The sequence below is a fragment of the Morchella sextelata genome (assembly GCF_020137385.1).
Source record: "Morchella sextelata strain SCLS chromosome Unknown scls_26, whole genome shotgun sequence".
Classification (NCBI taxonomy): Eukaryota; Fungi; Ascomycota; class Pezizomycetes; order Pezizales; family Morchellaceae; genus Morchella; species Morchella sextelata.
The window spans coordinates 537,014-556,189 of NW_025408641.1; the positions used below are offsets into that span (position 1 = coordinate 537,014).

Consider the following 19,176-nt stretch of genomic DNA (forward strand, 5'->3'; position numbering starts at 1 on the left):
TTACAAGCCCAGTCAAGAACTTTAGATAAGAGCATGCTGGCCGAAACAGAGAAGAACCGTTCGAAGAAGAGCAGTCGGGATGGAAATGCAACATCATCAGAAGAGAATGGAGAGCCTCCAAAGAAGAAGGTGCGAAATTATTCTGGGAGGCCAAGGAAGCCAAGTGGTGGATCTCGAAAGAAGGCTACTGCAGCTCTGCCGCCCGTCCCTCTTTCTCCGATACCAGAGCTCTTTACATCTCCCATGGAAAAATTCAAGGAACCGTTGGATGTTCCACAAGATGCAACTCCTCAACCAGTTGAAGTACCTGCAGAGACCACGGAGCAACTCTCTATATCGTTTAATGCCGAGATCTTCTCCCCGGAAAATGAAAACTCTCCGGCCCCTCAGACTGTCAACTCCACCATCATGGCATCATCTCCTCCGATTGCACCAGAGGAAACCGCCGAAGAAATCAACGCCGAATTTTCACCAGAGCCTACAAGTCCGGTCCTGCCATCGTTGCCTCCTAACGAAGATGCTCAACATGCGTCGCAAGAGTATCATCAGGACGTGGAGTCTCTGTTTGAGGATCCAAATTTTGAAGATGTCAAACCAGATGTGGCAAATATCGGGTCGCCGTTTGTCGAGTCCCCTGCGCGGCCTCCAATCACAACGACAGACCAAGAAACCGCATTATTGACAGCCCTGAAATTTCCCACTGTTAATAGGCTAAGTACATTGCCTGATGACATGACTGAAACTGCAGCACCTTCCCCCAGCACATTCAGCGAAGTCCCAAAACCAAAACCAAAACAAAAGCGAAAATACCCTAAGAAAGCCAAGTCAGTAATAGATCCCGGCACTATTAATTCGGATGCCGTAGCCTCTAGCGATATCGGAGAGGATGGAGGGAGGAAAATAAAGCGATCAAAAAGCGAGAAAGCTGCTCGTACAGCTGCCAATGTGAAAGAACGCATCCATGCTCAAATGCTTGCCGCGATAGAGCAAGGAAAGATGCCGAACTTTTGCATGAATTGTGGGGCTATCGAAACACCCACCTGGCGAAAGGTTTCAACGAAGGATGACAGCGAAGAAGCAGAGGTGGAAGGTGATGCTAAATCAAAGAAAGACAAAGACAAAGATTTACTACTTTGTAACCCATGCGGATTGTGGTATGGCTCGCATAAGACCATGCGGCCCCAGGATTACTGGGATGGGAAGAAGGAAGAGCCTGCACCAAAAAGGCCGCGACCAAAGAAGAAAAAGGCCTTGCCAACCCCTGCTGCTTCAAGCCAAGCTCTATCTCAGCATTCAGAGGTTTGCATAGAACCGATTGTTGTACCTGATGAGGATGAAGAGGAACTGCCGATGCCTCCTCCTCAAGTACCAGTGCAAAAGAGGCATTCCATGACACCCAAAGGGAACAGGTCTGTTAGAGGCAGTGACCCCGATTGGGAAGCAGCTTCAGTAGCGTCGAGGCGTGTCGTTCAATCCAGCCCTGCCAAGCGCGGCCTCAGCGCAGACAGCCCCATCGATTTGGAAGCTGACACAAATATACAATCTCCACGGCGACTTCTGTTTCCCGTTAAAGTAATCCCTAATTGTTCGTCTATTCGAAAAGCATTAAAACCTGGGAATGCCACTCACCCCAAAGGTTTAGGATCCGAACTTGAGAAGGAAAATCGTGTTCCCGATGCTGTTTCTCCTGACAATGGGAGTGAAGATCAACGACTAGCCACACCCATTAAAAAGAGGGGTGTTTCCTTACAGCCTAGGACGCCTTTGAGCTCACCTATGAAGCCTGGAAAACTGATTTCGCCATCTCCGTGGAACGCTGATATTTTCGCTCCTGGGGGGAAGAGAAAGGCATGCGGTAGCCTTGTTCAAGCCACTCCTGAAGGACAGACCACCCAGACGGCAGTTCAGTCCTCACTCTCTCCCACATCGCAACTCCTAGAAAAAATCATGACAATGGCAGATCCTATGACACTCCCGCTAGACCTCGGTGCCCATTTACCGGACGATCTCCCCAGACTCTCTCCCTTCGACACCACCAACAATTTCGATTTTGGCGACAATATATTTGAGACAGACATGACTATGCCAAGTTCGCCGCCACCTTTATTCAATCTTGGTGACGGAATGGAAGATGAAGTAAACAGCTGGGGAGGGTTTCTACCATCCAGTCCAGAGTTCAACGAAATGGACTATGGATTAGATATATTTGAAGATATGGGAATCGCCGCTCCGGTGGATGGCGAAAGTATGAAGAGTGAGAAGTCTAGCAGTGCTGGGACGACGCCAGAGGAAGTGGCAATGACGGTAGACTTTTCAAGCTATATTGATGAGGCTACAAAAAATCTCGTGGCGAGCACCTGATTAGAGATTCATATATTTTATCTATCATTTTTTATTGTTATTGTTAGAAGTTTGGACGAAGTAATGATTGTGACGTTTAAACGGGGGAAGCGCAGTTTGTATCTTTTATTTTCTTTTGTTTTGGTTTGGGGGTTCCTGGAGCTTTATATCTTTGCATTTTTATTCTCTTTTGTTTTTTTATCAACTTGGTATTGGAGTATTCTTGGAATAGGCACATCTTTTTATCGCGTCTCGTTTTTTCTTTCTTTTTTCAACCTACAGTTATTTACACGGTGATTGGTGAATTATTCCAACGAATATAGGGGATTGTACTTGGAAACATGTACATATAATCAAACGCGCTTATTGATATGCGAACTTGCTCAGAATCTATGAAGGCCCAAAATCGCAAAACATTGGGACATGAAATATCACTCGACCCATACAGAGTGCCGTGTGTAGTGACTGACTGATTGATAATTCATTCGTGTATGCAGAGTGCCGTGTATATATATGTTGTGATTTCAAGACGAGGATAGTTCCGCAGAAGGTCTAAACTATCCAGTACGAGTATGTGGTGGCGGTCCGCATTCTCTGGTACCTGTTTTCCACTGCATGGCTGAGTTCTGAGAGGATCAATACACAGTAGTCATTTATATTTCACGGCAGGTGCGTACCGGCTGGTGGTGGATTCCTACCTCGAGAAGTGATGTTTCCTATAGATATGTAGGCCATGCAGTAAATGGGTAGCATTAGCAAATGTATTGGAACATTTTTTGCTCTTGCATTGAGCATCGTGATCGGTTGTCACAAGGGTGTATTAACATAATTCCCAATATCCCCGATAGAATGAACTTCGAAACGAAGTAAGGCTTACGGGGCGGGACTGCCTCCAAGATCCTTTGGGGTGTGCAGAAATTCTGGCTTAGTACAAGACCGATCCTCCTGGCCCTGAAGCACAGAATCGGGGTATGGTCGTCTTTAAAGGCTAAATCGAGCCATACACCTAGATACATAATATATCGTCCTAGAATATGACCTTTATTACTGTGGGATTAGAAGCCAGTTGTTTGGGATTTTTTTCTTTATTTCTATATTTATCCAAGCACACGCTATGCTTTGATTTACAGGAAGCAAAAACACATCACTTTTCGTATCTCAGCCTTCGCTCCTCGTTGACCTTTGCAAACTTTGCTTTCATCTTTATAGGACCCATTGGCTCCTCCACTGGCTTCGGCTCCTCCTTCGGTCTATGTCCTTCGAAGTATATTATATACTGCATTCCGACGGCACCATCGGGTGCCTTCCACTCCCTCCCATACGGCTCTACTTCCGCCCTGATTCGGGTAACCAGCTCAGCCATCTTTTCTAATGGCTGCTTTGCCATGCCTTTTTTGATCCCGAGCACCACTTCGACCCTGTTCCCCCTCTGCATAAACTCAACCATCTTCTTGATCTTGTGTCCTAGATCATTTTCCGCAGTGGCCCATGATATCTCCACTACCTTGACAATCTTACTGGGGTCTTTAGTGACCGTCTTTTTCTTCTTGTCCATCATATATGAGGCCTCCACCAGGGTCTGCTTCATGATGAGCTTGCAGATCGGGTTCTCGGCAACTGGATTGATGCACACGAGGTGGTATATTTCCCGGTCAAAGGACCCAAGCACACTTTCTAGGGCCTGCACCCCTTTGAATTGGCCATCGGCATCGATCAACTGGATTTGCGGACTTATCTTCAGGATGTCCTCGTCGCGGAGGCAGTGGGCGATATCGACCAATGTGCGGCGGCGGGGGATGGGTAAGAGTGAATTGTTGGCGAGCGGGAAAGCTGGGATTGCCCGAAATACTATTGGGGGTGGCCTCAATGGTTGTTGGCAGAATAACAGAGACCGCCGGAAGAGATGTCGTACAGACATTTTGAATATCGAATTCGGGATTGCTTCACGCGGGTGACAATTGAGCTCGAGTTGAAGTCTCAAGGTGCAGTAGGGTAACGTGCGCATATATTCACGCTCTTGGCGCTTAGTCAAACGTGGCATCAGAAATGATTAGACCACACTACTTTCAATTGCTGACGATGTCAATGCGTTAGATTTGAAACTCTTGTCAGTTTTATCAAATATTACGCTACGAGATATACTGTATATCACTCCCCAAACACAAGCATACATATGTATAGGCACTAGTTAAGCATCTCTACAGATCTGGATCTGTCGAAAACATAATAAACCATGGAGCACCGGCAAACCCATACATTGGTAAGATTTCTTAGTACTAGCTAGTAAACCTCCCACAAAGATACTTTCCCATCCTTAGCCCCTCCAGCAACCCAATGCACAGCCCTGACCTTTTCCCTCCGCCTTTCCTCGACAGTAATCAATGCGTCCGTCTCTTTACTTTGGTCAGGCTCCAAGACCTCTCCAAATGCAACGGAATAACATCCTTCCTGATGCCACTTCAACACAGCAAGCTCCTTCATAGTTTTGGTGGAATATACCCTAATCCTAGAATCCCATCCGGCCGTTGCAAAGAGCTTACCATCTGAGCGGATGGAGATAGATTGCTGCCCTGAATGCTTCGTATTTACGGTTTTTATTGGATCAGAATTGGGCGTGAGAGGGTTTAGGGGGTGTTTTACGATGGCGGCATCGGCAGAGGAGGTAAGGAAATATGGCGCAGCTTCTGGAAACGGAGATACGCAGAGGGAGAGAACTATTACATTGAGCTAGAGTTATCTCAGATTAGAAAGAAAAGCGGGGACTTACTAGGTTGTGAGTGTGATTTGTTCAAGTAAATGTTACTCCATAACCCCTCGTTGAACTTGTATACCGCTGCATGTCCACTCTCATAAGCTGCAACAAGGGTAAGAGTATTTCCACAGTAGAAAAGCCCAAGGCTCATAGCCATGCCTAGGTTACGTTGTTAACAAAAACAGACCATATTGGCGAAAACGAACTCTAAGTGCTAACGAACCTGTCTTGACTTCTTCCGTCCTAATCCCAGCATGGACTCTCTCCTTCGTTGGTAGTCTCATAATATCAACCTATATATAAAACCTCCATTAGTCTAAACTATCCATCATCATAACTTGAAATGCTACTACCGAGTCAGAGTTAAGTGCACTGGGTATAGCTATCAACAGGTTCTTCGCCCATGTCTCTGGGGTGTTTGAATCCGCACGATCTTCGCACATTGCAAAGCCACAGAAATTAAGTGCGTTAACATCTAATGCACACAAGAGCCACGGGCTTCGGCGATGCCCTGCGCTTAGGTCAACTGGAAGAGCTGTATCCATCCCAGACTCATCTTCAAGAGTCCCTAACTTCCAAACGAGGATTTTGTTATCTCTTCCGTGTCTGGTTTGAGCATTATTATAGATATGTTAATCCCATTACTTCCGGTAACCTTTCTATCACGTGTGGGATAATGAAAACGGGGATGCTCAATATCTATGATAACAGGGAGGCAAACCCACGTAATAATCTTCCCATCCCATCCCACGACATTCATAACCGTGCCCTCATGAGCCTTCCACACCGCGACTGGCCGTCTGGTGCCAACGTTCCATACAACAACCCAGCCATCGGCGTCAGCAGTTATAATTCTCTCATTATCTCTCGTAAAGACAACGGCATGTATTTGCGCTGAGTGTCCTCTGAGCACGTAGACTGGTTGTGCAGGCTGTTGCTGTTGGCTGCTGGCGGGAAGCATTGCTCAAGAAATAAGACACTATATTATCTTGTGTATCTTATGTTATGAGTGTGTTATATCTTCTTCTGATCAATTGACCTGTGATGTCTGACGAGGCGTGAGATGTTGTCAGCTCGGATAAGAAAAGCCCTAACCCTGCCGATCGGCAATTATAGTATGCGAGTGATAGTCTATGAGGGTCAATAAGCAAGTCCAATTCAGCACTTTGCAACACACGAGCCTTTTCTTTTTAGCACGGTTGAAAAAATCTCATTTGGTTTAATGGCTACGAGTCTAGGACTGATCCAAGCAAGGGGTATTTTCATGGGTAATCTCCAAATAAGGACTAGCCAAACGTCAATGAGGCTCTGTCCGTCGCGACAACCACTCTACACGTAGAAGTGTCACCAGCAACAGAACGCGTCAACCCCACCACGCTCACGCCTACACGCTTCATAGCTTAACACCTCCCATCAGTAAAACCACAAATACACCATACAATGAGCGAACAAGCTCCCAGGATCAATGCCCCTCTTCTAGAACGATTCCAGGGCCGCGTTGTACGCATAGTCGGAAAGGTCCTCGAGCTCCATGGCGAAACTGCTACAATTGATTCCCACGGCACCATCGTTGCTCACCTCGACCGGGTATGTGTTTAGTCATTTATGGTATGGGTTTAATAATGTACTAACTAAGAGATTCTCGGGGCTGTAGGATAGTCACCTTGCGGTCGGACATGCTGCGGAGCTTGTTGGGAAGATTCAGCAGGACCTGTCGGTCAAGGTGTTGAATTCCATAGATTTCGGGACGAATATTGGTATCCCTCACTTCCTTTGTGGAATAGTTGCTTTTTTTTATATTAGTGGGATAGATTGGCTGACATAATGGGTAGATTTCAATGTTTATGACTCGTTGGTGGAGGTGAACCATATGTATAAGGGGATTTTTTACGATAGTTAGATCTAAAGCCACCGCAATGTACTCAATTAGGTGTATTGAAAAAAGGGATACAGGATAAAATCGAGGACGATTTGATGTGTTTTTACTCTATGGTGTTAGCCAGCTTTCATTTCGATATCTCAGGATAATGAAATTTACCAGCACGATTCAATGCCCAAACAGATTTATTGAGAAGAGCACAGAAATAGTTTGTTTCTTTGTTTCTGTACATAGTAGTGACTATTGGGAGACTTTTGCTGCTATAATGTGTGTCTCTATGGCAATTGCAACAGTCCAAAGTAGGCATAACTTCACTTCTCTGACGGGTTAGAATAAAATAAGGAGATAAAATTCACACTAGAGCGTATTTTTTTCAATATACAGTTGATATCACTCATCACACAATATTGTAGTGGATTAAAATGACATATATAGTTTGGACTTGTAGCAAAACACCATTTTTATTTTCTCGCGCCGGCAATACTAGTGCGCACTTCACAGCAAAACTCTTCTACTGAGTTTGATTGCCTTCACTTTAATTTCCTAACATTCCCTAACTACGACTCAGTGTTCATTGGCACCTTGTAATCTCTCCGTTAACATCAGTTACAGGCACTGACTACCTATAGTACGTAGTAGGTTGCGGTAAGAAGGGGCCCAGATGTCCATATATAGCTTTCATGATCAGTGCTAGTATATTGTAACCCCTCATGACCCGACACTGGTATTTTAGGGAACTACCTTGATCCCGCTTGCAACTACATACTTAGTCATTCTTGCAGAATTAGTAGATACTTGTATGGCAATGACGCTCTGGAGAAGAGAATAAATGATAGGAAAGATTTTTTCTCACGTGCACATGAGATATATATGTGGTAATCAGATTGATACGGCATTCGATTACAATATGATCGATTGTTCTGGTATTTAAAAGTTTGCCTATAAAGAGGAACTGCAAATTTGGAAAATCTCCTGGTTGCTATGTGAGGTTACCAGCACCCTTTGGTATGGCTGGAAGTGCTCGACATAATATAACCTCGTAGAGATAATGCGACCCTAAGCTAACCTAACCCGGATTCGATATAAGAACTTATACATACATCTGGCTAGTAACTTCCAAAAGTAAACTAGAGACCAGAATTCTTGGCAAAATGACAGATTGAATTCAAAGCCAACGTACTGCACACCTGATTTATAACCAACTAGAAGAAACCTGGGCACGATGGGTCCTCATTTTGGGTCATTTAGCATCATTCGGAATTAAGTCTCGAGACTTATCTCGAGATTTCAACAAAAGAGGAAAAAAGAAGGTCTCAAGATATCTTATCTTATCCTAGACTGGTCTCGTCAGGTCCCGAGACAAAGTCTCGAGCTCGTGACATACATTAAGTCTATTACCTATCATTATTTCGAGCTTACTTACTATTTAATTTATGATACCATGGGGGGTTAACCTGCTTACCAGTTATTAAGGTCTGATGTCGCACTTCATGGAGACACAGAAAAGTTCATCACAGATCTGGGCACCAGACTAGCTACATGTAGTTCTGGACTTGAGTGAATGGTCTCACTATTATGTTGTGGCCGTGTTGGTGCACACAAAAAACTCTTCGAAGACGATAAGCTTGGTGAATATACTGTAATGCGAATTCGGAAAATTGAAGGGTTCGATCGACATAGTAGCTACGCAAAGAGACCGGCTAATGTCTGTTGGAATAGTGGTCATGAATGAATTATCGAAGCGGGCTCATGCTATAATGACTATTTTCTTTTCCACGTGCACTGTACTTTCCTCGACCCCTATCAGCTTTTTTTCAAGTCATGACTCGGGATCTCATCATGATCATGATCACTGTACTGTACTATTATAATCAATTCTTTTTCATCGCGGGTCCCTCTCGAAAATGTTAGCGCTTTATAATTAGAGTTGCATCGAGAACTGAATGAAATCGTAATAGATATATATATTGGTACTAAACTACTCGTACGTAAATGATATGGTAAGTATACCGATATTAGGAATACCGCCTATTCGGCCCGCTTGATTTGAGTACACGACCAAAATATCAGGTGTGAAGGGACTACATGCATCATTGTCTGAAATCCATCCGATGCCATCCACTGATGAAACAGTACCACAATAAGCTCCCAAGTGTACTTTGTGTTATTAGATGATTATGAGGCGAACTTCCTAGTATACAATTGCACATTAGAATCTATAAAGTTCTTACGTCATGTTGCAAATTAGGAACAAGCCCCTTCTGGTCATACCGGCTTTTAGCAACTCGATGATAAGTGCTTGAGTTGATATCTTGGCTTTCTATATATAATATAATCCGTCATCAAGACCTTACATCGCCTAACATTTCGAAAAATTGTTTCAATAGCCATTTTATCACGCGGGTAATTTTTTATATCCTCCAAAATACTTCGATCAAAGTTGTTTTCATATCCCAGAATTGATTCAAAGCCTGCAAAATCTTGTATCAAAAGTATCAAATACACGGATCTAGCCCGATAATATAGTATCCTTCAATTTAGGCAAGGTAATAAAGTAGCTCAGGTCCAAGTGTCCTTGAGAGAAAATATCAGAGTACAAAATGTGAATAGCCATCTCAGCAGCCTTCTCCGGTCCGGATGATGGGATAAAAATATGAGCAGAAGCGTAACGCCGGCGTTCGATCATATATGTACAGTCGGTGATAATAACTTTGCATTTTTTCACTATCACCCTTGAGAAGATACGTAGGTGATGTAGGTACATGTAGTTGTACTCCGATAGTTGCTATCCCTTTTTTAAGATACATAGATGCTAAAAAGCTCTGGTATTATTCTAGGATTGATATTGAAAACTTAGGTTCCTAAAGGAAACTCTCTAAAGTATTTGTTTCAATTACAGCCTATAAGTACATAGACCGTTTGTGGCGGATTATACATATGTATATTCCTGATCTAGATATGCATGTACATGTATCTGCAAGGTCAAGATCAATTAGCATTCTTGACCAAGGGCAGCAACTTTTACGAGTACAAGAACATCTCATCCCAGCAGAGGAGCAGTAAGATGAATTACTTTCTATTCTCCGTACTATTGTAGGTGAAGACTCGCACATGTGAGTACGAGGATTGACTCGACACCGCCACAACATACCATCGCGTGATGACCTGTGATCGAGGCATACCTGCGCCACATTATGAAAACCTACCTTTTTCCAAAATACTGTTGAGATAAAATCTAGATTTCATACCAAGTCATACTAATTCGCTAGCCCAAAGCCAGACAGTTCGTTTCCAGGTATGTAGGTTTGAAGATCACACCCAAAGTTGACACAAACAGCCCTAACCCTGCATATACGTAAGACATCAAACCTCCCTTAAATACATGTATGTAAGGAAGAACACATGAAACCTCAACACATCATCAGAGTCAACATTATCCACACTCACGCAGCCCGATGACCGGAGGATATCCTCTACATCAGCAGACATACGGACATGGCATTTGCACGTATCTCAGCTCAATCATTCGGATCTTGCTCTGTTTACGAACAAGACATTATTATATGATCGCCATACAAACAGTTTCTTGTCCATCAGCTCACCGATATTGCAATTGGCGGGGCTCTCGGTTGCTACGACCCAAACCAATGATCCGGGGTTCGTAAATTAATGTCGCACCCAATGTCACAGCCTGCAAGGCTGGGGCTCTGCTGCAACGACGTCGTCAGTTACAATTAAAGTAGCATCTGTGTAGGGTTGTTGCTGGTTGCAAAAGAAAAAAAATCTCAGGGAGAGACTCTCCACTCTATCATGCCAGAGAATCTCGGATCCTAGTCCTGCCTGGTGACCTTCTCTGAATCTCCTTGTGAATGTGAAAGAGAGCAAATGATTCCCGCTTCCCTCCAGTTTCGCCATTTTGTTAGCTAGCTGTATGTACAATGACTTCAGCAGCCAGCATCCATACAACGCTGCACTCGGACCTTTTCGAACCAGGTTCATGCTACTATGTGACTCCCAAGAACATACTCGCGCGGCCGGTTTGAAGCCGCCTAAAGAGCTGTGGCGAGTGATCTGGCAGCCAATAAGAGCTCGAGTTTTTGCAGTCTTTAGATCAATTACCTTTTTTTGTATGAGCGGCTTCAATCCGGCAGCGCGAGTAGGTAGAAAAATAACACCTCTCCGCGGGACGGATTTATGTTCCGTCTTACTATATATCGCAAATAGTAGTGTGCGCCCGATCGGGACATTGTAGTCTAGATAATGAGGTGGATCTTACCATATTTGGGATCCCTGTAAATGTGTGTACATATGCAGTCCTCCACTAGATCTTTCGATCTCAAAATTGTGGCTCAAGCACGTCCGTCGTCCGCACCTTCCTTTCATCGTGGGAATCCACCTAGTCCCGATTGATCAGCGGAATCTTGGTCCGTAGATTTGATTCCCCCTGTTTCTGATGAATACCCCTTCTCTTTCCTTTATTTTCCCCGGTTTCGTTGAAAATCCCCTCGTGGGGGGATAAACGTGAGAGGTTTTTGAGGCATGATATTTTCGCACTTCTCCTCCGGCCCTCGCCTCCCCTTTCTCAAAAAAAAACTAATCTTTTCCGGGTGAAAAAAATTAAAAATAAAAATCAAGTTTCTTGATTTGGTCGCGTGGCTTTTGACCTGTTAGACAGGGTATAAAGTAGGTACTCTAGAGAATCTAGGTATTGGTGCATACATTCTTTTTTTGATAGTGTAGGCTGCTAAAAAAGGCAGCGTTTCCTGTGTACAAAAACCTACATTTCCTGGTTATTTCCCTGCAAACGAGTGAATACATACCATTGACATTGGTGCTGTCCTAGTAATCTAGGTACATACATGTACTCATAAACGAGTAGGTGATATTTCAACAGTTATAGGCCTTCAATTCCAGGCATATGAGTGGTGCATGCAAGCGCCAACTTCACAACAGCCGTGCAGTAACCACAAGCTGCATAAGGTAAAGTAAGGAATCATGATGCTCTGTTCTTGTCGAATTAAATGCACTCAACTGATTGTTGAAATACCCACCACGTCGAGTGTGTGTGGCTGCCATATCTGAGGCGGGTACTATGTAGAGGTGGAAACTGCCACACGCCACGCGTCGTCAACAAGGAAGAGGGAAAAAACAATTCTTGGAAAAAAAAAACAGGTTTTTTCTTTTCCATGGGAAAGAAGAAAATGAGGGGGTTTGCAATTTCTGTTCCGGCCGGAAGAGATGGAATAATTAGGCAGGGAGACCAGCCACATGGAACTAAAAAAAAAAAGGACCTCGGTGTCGCCGTTCTAGGGTTTGCAAGTACCAGTGTGACATGTGTTGAGCGTGACGGCATATGCGGTAGGGGTTCCAGGTAGCTGTGGGATGCAGATCGGTGGAAATTGCTGGAATCCTGTGATGTATTCACCAGCCGCTGGAGTTACCTACTTGATCATGATCAGACTGCCGGTCGTGTATTGATGCTGCAAGGTGATAAATATAGTGAAATTAGGTCTGCAAGATGATATCAAGCCATTCGATATCATTCTGCAGCCATGATATCCTTCGGTCCTGGGCCATAGCAAGGAGTTTGAGCCGTTTGAGTGCTGTGATAGGGTAAAGTCCAGGTATCGTGGGGATACTGGTCTTGGTGAACTGGGAGGGGCATGGTTACAGGCCGTCCTACCCCGGGCCCGTCTGTGTATATATTTAGAAGCTGTTAACTGTCAATATGGTTCTTCCTGTCGAGACCTCGATCTCAAGTACGCAGTAGAGCAAAAAACATTAGAAGGGAATCGGGGACCTTTTAAGGATTGAATTCGACCACATACCATAAGGGATCTCTCCTTTACCCCTTTCTTTGCACATGGTGACGGAATGGGTGTGTATTTGCCATTATGCCATTCTTTTTTTGGAAAAACTATTCTAAACAACATGTGGCTCAAAGCATGGTCGATTTTCGAAGAACGAAGAAACTCCGTAAGGTATGCCAAGACAGTTACATAGAGAAATGCACGAACTGCATACCTTGCGCAGCAGCATCTTATCAATTGCAGCCTCAAAGGTTAATTCCTCCACGCGAGATCCAAGCACTAACGTCTAGATCGATATCCCTCTGTGCCAACACAAACGCAACCTCTTCACAGCCTTGACCAACCACAGCTCTCTATCGTTTCTCGTGACACAGGTGATCAGCGTCGGTCGATCAATTGAAGTTGTTGAATGAGAAAGAGGCCTCGAGCTCAAATTTTGTCAAGTTAATAGAGTCTTTTAGCTGCGCGAGTTGAACAGAAAGTCGAGCAGGTTGAACAGAAAGTCTAGCTGTTTTCGGAAGAGACTTGCAGTCGTTCAACCAACAAGATGTGCAGGACTTTTTGGCGAAGTGCTCGACTTTCTGTCCAACTATTACAGCTAAAAGACTCTAATTAGAAAGATCATCCAAGTTAGAAATTTGAGCTCTTTCAAACTTTGAGAGCTCATGCACTCATCGGTCGAGTGTGTGTGTGTGGTTTGGGTTCAATTGTTAAACAATCGAGCTGGGGTAACATGCTGCACAGCGCTAGCTAGTATAGTGCCAGTTTGGATGACCTAAACATCTTATCCATCCATCACGACCTAACACCCACTTTAATCTCCTTGATACCCCCACCACACCTACAATGAACCGACTATTCAGCACCTCCAGCAAATCTCGTTTCGCCCGCCTATTCGAATTCCACCCGCCCGAGCCCCGCGCTGTTGCGCGTTTTACCGTGCGTGCCTTACAAGGTTGCCTCTTCACCCACCTCTTCTGGGAGCATTTCTACTCCGTCGGTTCTACCGTTGGCGCATCAATGCTCCCCACCATGAATATCTTAGGTGACTATATCGTTATTTCGAAGCTCCACATCCGGGGCCGTGGCGTGGAAGTAGGCGACATGGTAAGCTATCTCCACCCCGTCCATGCCGGCCCCGGTGAGCGTGTTGTCAAACGGATCATTGGCATGCCTGGAGACTTTGTTGTGGCGGACCCGGTTGGTGCACCGGGGAAGATGGTGCAGGTATGTCGTACCCTCCGTTCATCGCGTGGAGAGGAAGGAGGTGGCTGACATGTTAGGTTCCCGAGGGCCATTGTTGGACAACTGGCGATAACCTACCCTTTTCTTATGACTCGAGAAACTATGGACCAGTGCCGCTGGCTTTAATCCGAGGTAAGGTTATTGCGAGGTTGTATCCAAACCGCAGATGGTTTGAGAATGCCTTGAAACCAGTGGAGGAGTATTAGAACGCCGAAGGTGTATATATAATATCTATGAGATGATGTCCGCATCGAGAGCTGTGTTTTATATACCAAAAGCCGGACTCAACCTTGTGATATTGATCTCCTGTTCACACCACTACCTTAACGATTTTAGAATATTTCATCCTACAATTAATCGCCCCAGGTTTAACACTACTAGTAATCACTTTGCTTTATGATATACATTTCACTTCTTCCCGAATAATCCCTCCGCAGTTCCATTCATATAAGGGAATTGAGCCGATGTGTGCCCTGTCTAAATATGTATCATTGACATGGAAATGATTATCGAGTAGGTAAAAATCGCCTTTTCCTATAGCTAGGGTTTATTCAAATACATAAATACGGGGGCCAATATATGAGATGCCAAAGAGATAGTAGAAACTGCTAGAAACCTAATTTCAGGCAATTTCGGAGTCTAGTGTATCGTGGTGGTGGTGGTGGTTGGGGGATTGGGGGTGCTATTTCGGTTTTATTCTCCCGAGATATCTGGGTCTTTGCGCATGCCAGAGCAGTAGTTCTCTTCATCCCATGTCCCATTAATCTGCACACGGCGTTTCGATCGGCTCTGCACTCGTTATTAAACGAAAGATATGCCTTTGAAAAACGGCCTCGCATGCAGAGGTCTTCAACCTAGATGCTCTGTCCTGGTGCTTGTTGGCACCATACTAATCATGTCCCTTCGCTCATTACCCCAAAGATCAGCCCTACAATGTCTTGTGTCACCCACCTCCCTCCAACGACAATGTCTGAGATCCCCAGGCAGGCGTCGGATGTAAAAGTCCCGACGCTCGCCGTGATTCCAGAGTAGATCCAAGTCTCCTGGAGACAAAGCTCTAGATTAGTTACTCCCGACAGACGGCCATGCGAAACCGAGACTCCGACTGCTCGGTTGTAGCTAATTCGTAGGGTTCCGATACCTACGTTCATGAATGGTATGCACATACAATGTACGTGGTGAATTCTAATCATCATCCCTGTGTATGATGTGTATGCATCGAGCGCTTGTTCGCCACACCTTGTGATACTGCATGATGATGGCAATTACCCAGCCAGCTGATGCGAAATGGTCGCGTTGGCAGATGGGTTTTTGCTTTCCCACTGTGATACGAGGACCCCTAACCCTGCAACCCATACGGATTTCGCATCGATAAGTAGGTACCTACATGTAGTGCTGGTATTGTACTCTAGAGCGCAGAGTAAACTTTTATGCAGATTCTGGGACCTCCGCGCGATCTGGCAATGTTGATTCTTTCTATTCTATTCGGTTCTCGCCCATCACTGAAACCGGCGGACGAAAAATGAAAGGAGAAACGAGCTCAGAGCGCAAATCCACCACGAAGCTTGGAACTCTCACTGGGCTTGGCATGTGGTCTCACCGTGACAAATTAAATATCACTCGGATCACATGACCATGCGTGATAATCAGAGTATCACGCCAACTTCCAACTCCATGTTCTCAGCAGATGAACCCTGAGCCTTTATTCATCCGATATTCACTTATGCTCTTGAACAGACAGTTACATGCAACGCAGCACAGCCATTCTCATGTGGCTGTTGCTGTTTTTTTATTGTTTGATATATCTAACTACATACATGATTCACCTGCGCAGTCTAATCGCTGCGCTAGTCAATATATATATGTTAACTCCTCATATGTACCATCTCACCCCAATAATAACACCCCTTCTCTCGCGTTGCTTGTACATGTTGACATCATCACAACATGCAGTTGCGGGCCTATATTAGGGAAAGAGATGATAAGAGAAAGAAAAAAAAAAAAAGGGGGGGGGAACAAATAAAAATGTAAAGACAGACGATAGAAAGAAATTGGAGGCAAGGAGGATGATAGCCAGGGTTAAAGTAGAAACGAGTACAAAGAGTAAAAATAAAGAAAAAAATATGGCCGAAGCAGAAAAGAGTGGAGTTCCCCTCCCCCCGGCCCAAAAAAAAGGAAAAAAGAAAAGGAAAATAATATATATAGATGAAGCAGAAAAGAGTACTACTAGGGTAAAAAGAGTAAAAAAAAATATGTGTATATATATAAATCAAAAAACGACAATGAAAAAGACATGTACTTTTATACAATCCCCCATTATTCCGGTGAGTCCCTAAGAAAAGAATAGATGAAAGGAAATAGAAGAAATGTGTATTTACATACCCCATATGTTCCGGAAAATCCCTAAAAGAGAAGAGGAAGAGAAAAAATCGCCGTCCGTTGAGAAATTTTGAAAAGCCAAAAACGCCCCTAACCCAGTGTGCTCTCGTTACACGTACGTTACATCGTAAAGGGTGGAAATTTAGAGAGATCCAGAGCTGCTGCTGCGGAAACTGCCACTGAAACTGCCACTCCCGAATTCGAATCCGTCATCAAGGATGTTGTCGTTCTCGCCAAGCATGCTACTAGAAGCCTCAGTGAAGGTGGTGGCGGGTCCCTCCGTTGTGGAATTCATGGTATCCAAAGAGGTCTGAGCAGCTTGGGCAACCTTGGCCGCTTCGTTCTCGAGATATGTCTGGATCTGCGGGCAACCGCAACCAGTGTGCTTCAAAAGCATGCCTTTGAGGTTGAGCATCTCATCCTTCAAAGCAGTGACTTGCTCCCTAAGATTTTTGGCGCTTAATTGTGCATTCCGAGCATTTTCCTCAAGTTTTTGCATCCAGAGCTTCTTCTTTTGACGACACTTGCTAGCAGCAACCCTGTTGCGTTCCAAAAACTTCTTGCGCCTCTTGTCATCTTCAACTGGCGGTATGGGCTTCCCATCAGGACCAAGCTTAGCTGTTGTAGTTGCCTTGCGAGTCGCCGCAATTGTCGGCTTACCAATTCCGCGCTTACGTATACTGGGCCTTGCTTGAAGAGGAGAGCTGGGGCATTCGAAAGTTTCAGGGGGCATGGACGTTTCCGAAATTTCCTGGGAGTCCAACTCAATGTTACCGCCATAATCGTTGTCGATCGGTTCAATGTTACCGCCAAAATCGTTGTCGGCCGGTGGGGTCGTCTGCCCAGGGAGTGGTCTAAACAGTCCACCGTCGGGGTGTCCGATCATTCCATCCAAAGGTGACAAAGGCCCCTCGGGGGTTTGACGCATACGGGGAGGAGTCGAAATTCCTCCAGTAGACTTGAGAGGGGTGTTGTAACGATTCATAGGCGAATTCGAATGAACAGAGATAGGGGGAGTGGGTTGAGCGGGAAGATAGAAGTTATCGGGACGTAAATGAGCTTGCTGGTTGTCATACTCAGGATTCATGGTCCATGTAAGTGCATGCGTGTCAGGCATGGAAAATCTCCTGTCCGCAAAATATTGAGAGTCATGAATCTCTGAACATTCTTGTACGGAGTACCGACGGTTATCAACAGTATAAACGTGAGGCTCCATAATTGGACTTGGTAAACTCAGATCTGGTTCCACTGGAGTGGTGTATTCTGTTTTGTCTTTCTGATGTATAACCGTTCGGGGAGAAGGTGGCTCTAAACTGGCAGTGGACGTTGAGACCTTTTGTTCTGACGTTGAGGTTGAGGAAGGGGTGGAGCTGGAGGGAGTAGAATCCGAGGATTGGAGAGATGAAAAGCACTGTTCGAACACGTTTAACTCTAAAAATGCCTGAGTGAAGAAACCAGGTGTGTTTAGAGAAGCTGTGTGTGGTGCTTGTTGTTGTGGCGGGATTGCTACGGCGCTCATGTTTACGGACTTTATATAATTTCGGGCGCCCTAAGAAACTCAAAAAAAAAATACGTCCTTCCTACTTCCGGTGTGTGGCCTACTAAAGCTGAGGGGAACACACCAAATTCTGTTGATGAGAAGACGTAATCGGGAATCGTGCTTCTTACAATTGTCGCCAAATATAAATTAAAAAACGATGATTCCGAGATATCGTCTAGGAACCGAGCAGAGGAGAGATCGCGAGTAGACTAAAATGTCTATTTTCTGACCTCCGCGGGGGTTTGTTCGAGAGCCTAACGATAAAAAACGAAGGTTTGCGGTATAGACCGAGGTCAGATGAAGGCCTCGCCTTTCTTTCTCCTCAAACGTAGTTATAGCGAAATATGGGGTTCCTCCCAGGAGATGTTTCTCGTAACAGAGAGAAAAGAAATTTGAAATTATAGAATTTTGGTATGACGATGGTGGTTATTTTCGGAGCTCCAACACGTCAGAAACGTGCCTTGATGGAGATAGGTATCAGCTAATGACGGGGTTTGGTGGAAAGCCGCCAAAGTCGGAGTTGTTGACTTTTATGATGATGCGCCAATGCCGAATTGACAGGACGGTATCCCGATGGACACTGTGAATTTTCTTTGGTATTAGGTATAGCGTGCGGGGTTGGGAAGATATTAATGTGCTTGTTGTATGTAACGATGAGGACGACGATAGAAATTGAACGTAAGCAAAGGGAGATGAGACCTCTGTGTCAGAGTTGTGTTGGGAAGAAGCTATTCTTTATTTACTTCTGAAGCGAGGCAGAACCGGGGAAATACAACGTCAGAGAGGTTGGAGGAAGCTTTTGAAAATAGGATGCAGCGCTGGGTGGAGGCTGCGGACGTTATGTAGAAGCCACTGCCGTACTTTACGCCTTCCCGCCTATTCCAACCATGGGCTTGCTTGATTTGCTTTGCCTGCACAGGAAGTTAGTTAACTGCAATAGTAGTACCGAAGGGTCTCAGAGGCCTAGGCCATTAATTTTCACGAATTTGAATCTCATCCTCGTCAATCTACTACTTGCAATGCATTGGGGGGGTAGCCGCGATCTGCAACCCGCCAGGGCGGGCAACTTCATCATAACCAAAATTCTACGAGCTTACGTACGGTGATGCCATAGTCAAAACCTCGCTAGCTAGAACTCGGCGAGCTTTATTGGCATGCCGCATAAAACCAAAGTAGTTTACCTACATCCTATAAACGGCTGTTTGCTGGGGGGGTTCTAGAGTTAAGAAAC

General features: G+C 44.9%; 7 protein-coding genes across 7 annotated transcripts; 3 read left to right on the forward strand and 4 right to left on the reverse strand.

Moving 5' to 3' along the window:
- Nucleotides 1–33: 33 nt before the first annotated feature.
- On the forward strand, nt 34–2,361 carry H6S33_008413 (uncharacterized protein; the record flags this gene model as incomplete). The annotated part of the gene is made up of 1 exon (XM_044839758.1): nt 34–2,361. The coding sequence occupies one exon, from the start codon at nt 34–36 to the stop codon at nt 2,359–2,361; it is 2,328 nt and encodes a 775-aa protein (XP_044687958.1).
- Nucleotides 2,362–3,484: 1,123 nt separating this feature from the next.
- On the reverse strand, nt 3,485–4,258 carry H6S33_008414 (uncharacterized protein; the record flags this gene model as incomplete). The annotated part of the gene is made up of 1 exon (XM_044839759.1): nt 3,485–4,258. The coding sequence occupies one exon, from the start codon at nt 4,256–4,258 to the stop codon at nt 3,485–3,487; it is 774 nt and encodes a 257-aa protein (XP_044687959.1).
- Nucleotides 4,259–4,620: 362 nt separating this feature from the next.
- Nucleotides 4,621–6,053, reverse strand: H6S33_008415 (uncharacterized protein; the record flags this gene model as incomplete). Its single annotated transcript, XM_044839760.1, has 5 exons — nt 4,621–5,054; nt 5,108–5,251; nt 5,316–5,385; nt 5,446–5,698; nt 5,818–6,053. 5 exons carry the CDS (start codon nt 6,051–6,053, stop codon nt 4,621–4,623), a joined length of 1,137 nt encoding a protein of 378 aa, XP_044687960.1.
- A 479-nt stretch (nt 6,054–6,532) lies between these two features.
- Nucleotides 6,533–6,992, forward strand: H6S33_008416 (uncharacterized protein; the record flags this gene model as incomplete). Its single annotated transcript, XM_044839761.1, has 3 exons — nt 6,533–6,679; nt 6,747–6,849; nt 6,925–6,992. 3 exons carry the CDS (start codon nt 6,533–6,535, stop codon nt 6,990–6,992), a joined length of 318 nt encoding a protein of 105 aa, XP_044687961.1.
- Nucleotides 6,993–9,923: 2,931 nt separating this feature from the next.
- On the reverse strand, nt 9,924–11,840 carry H6S33_008417 (uncharacterized protein; the record flags this gene model as incomplete). The annotated part of the gene is made up of 15 exons (XM_044839762.1): nt 9,924–9,945; nt 10,045–10,059; nt 10,137–10,153; nt 10,220–10,228; nt 10,307–10,316; nt 10,381–10,413; nt 10,463–10,509; nt 10,574–10,595; nt 10,650–10,678; nt 10,776–10,866; nt 11,248–11,367; nt 11,433–11,444; nt 11,526–11,627; nt 11,691–11,748; nt 11,831–11,840. The coding sequence occupies 15 exons, from the start codon at nt 11,838–11,840 to the stop codon at nt 9,924–9,926; spliced, it is 597 nt and encodes a 198-aa protein (XP_044687962.1).
- A 1,787-nt stretch (nt 11,841–13,627) lies between these two features.
- Nucleotides 13,628–14,232, forward strand: H6S33_008418 (uncharacterized protein; the record flags this gene model as incomplete). Its single annotated transcript, XM_044839763.1, has 2 exons — nt 13,628–14,008; nt 14,065–14,232. 2 exons carry the CDS (start codon nt 13,628–13,630, stop codon nt 14,230–14,232), a joined length of 549 nt encoding a protein of 182 aa, XP_044687963.1.
- Nucleotides 14,233–16,547: 2,315 nt separating this feature from the next.
- H6S33_008419 (uncharacterized protein) lies at nt 16,548–17,924 on the reverse strand (the record flags this gene model as incomplete). Its single annotated transcript, XM_044839765.1, has 1 exon — nt 16,548–17,924. The coding sequence occupies one exon, from the start codon at nt 17,922–17,924 to the stop codon at nt 16,548–16,550; it is 1,377 nt and encodes a 458-aa protein (XP_044687964.1).
- Nucleotides 17,925–19,176: the final 1,252 nt, after the last annotated feature.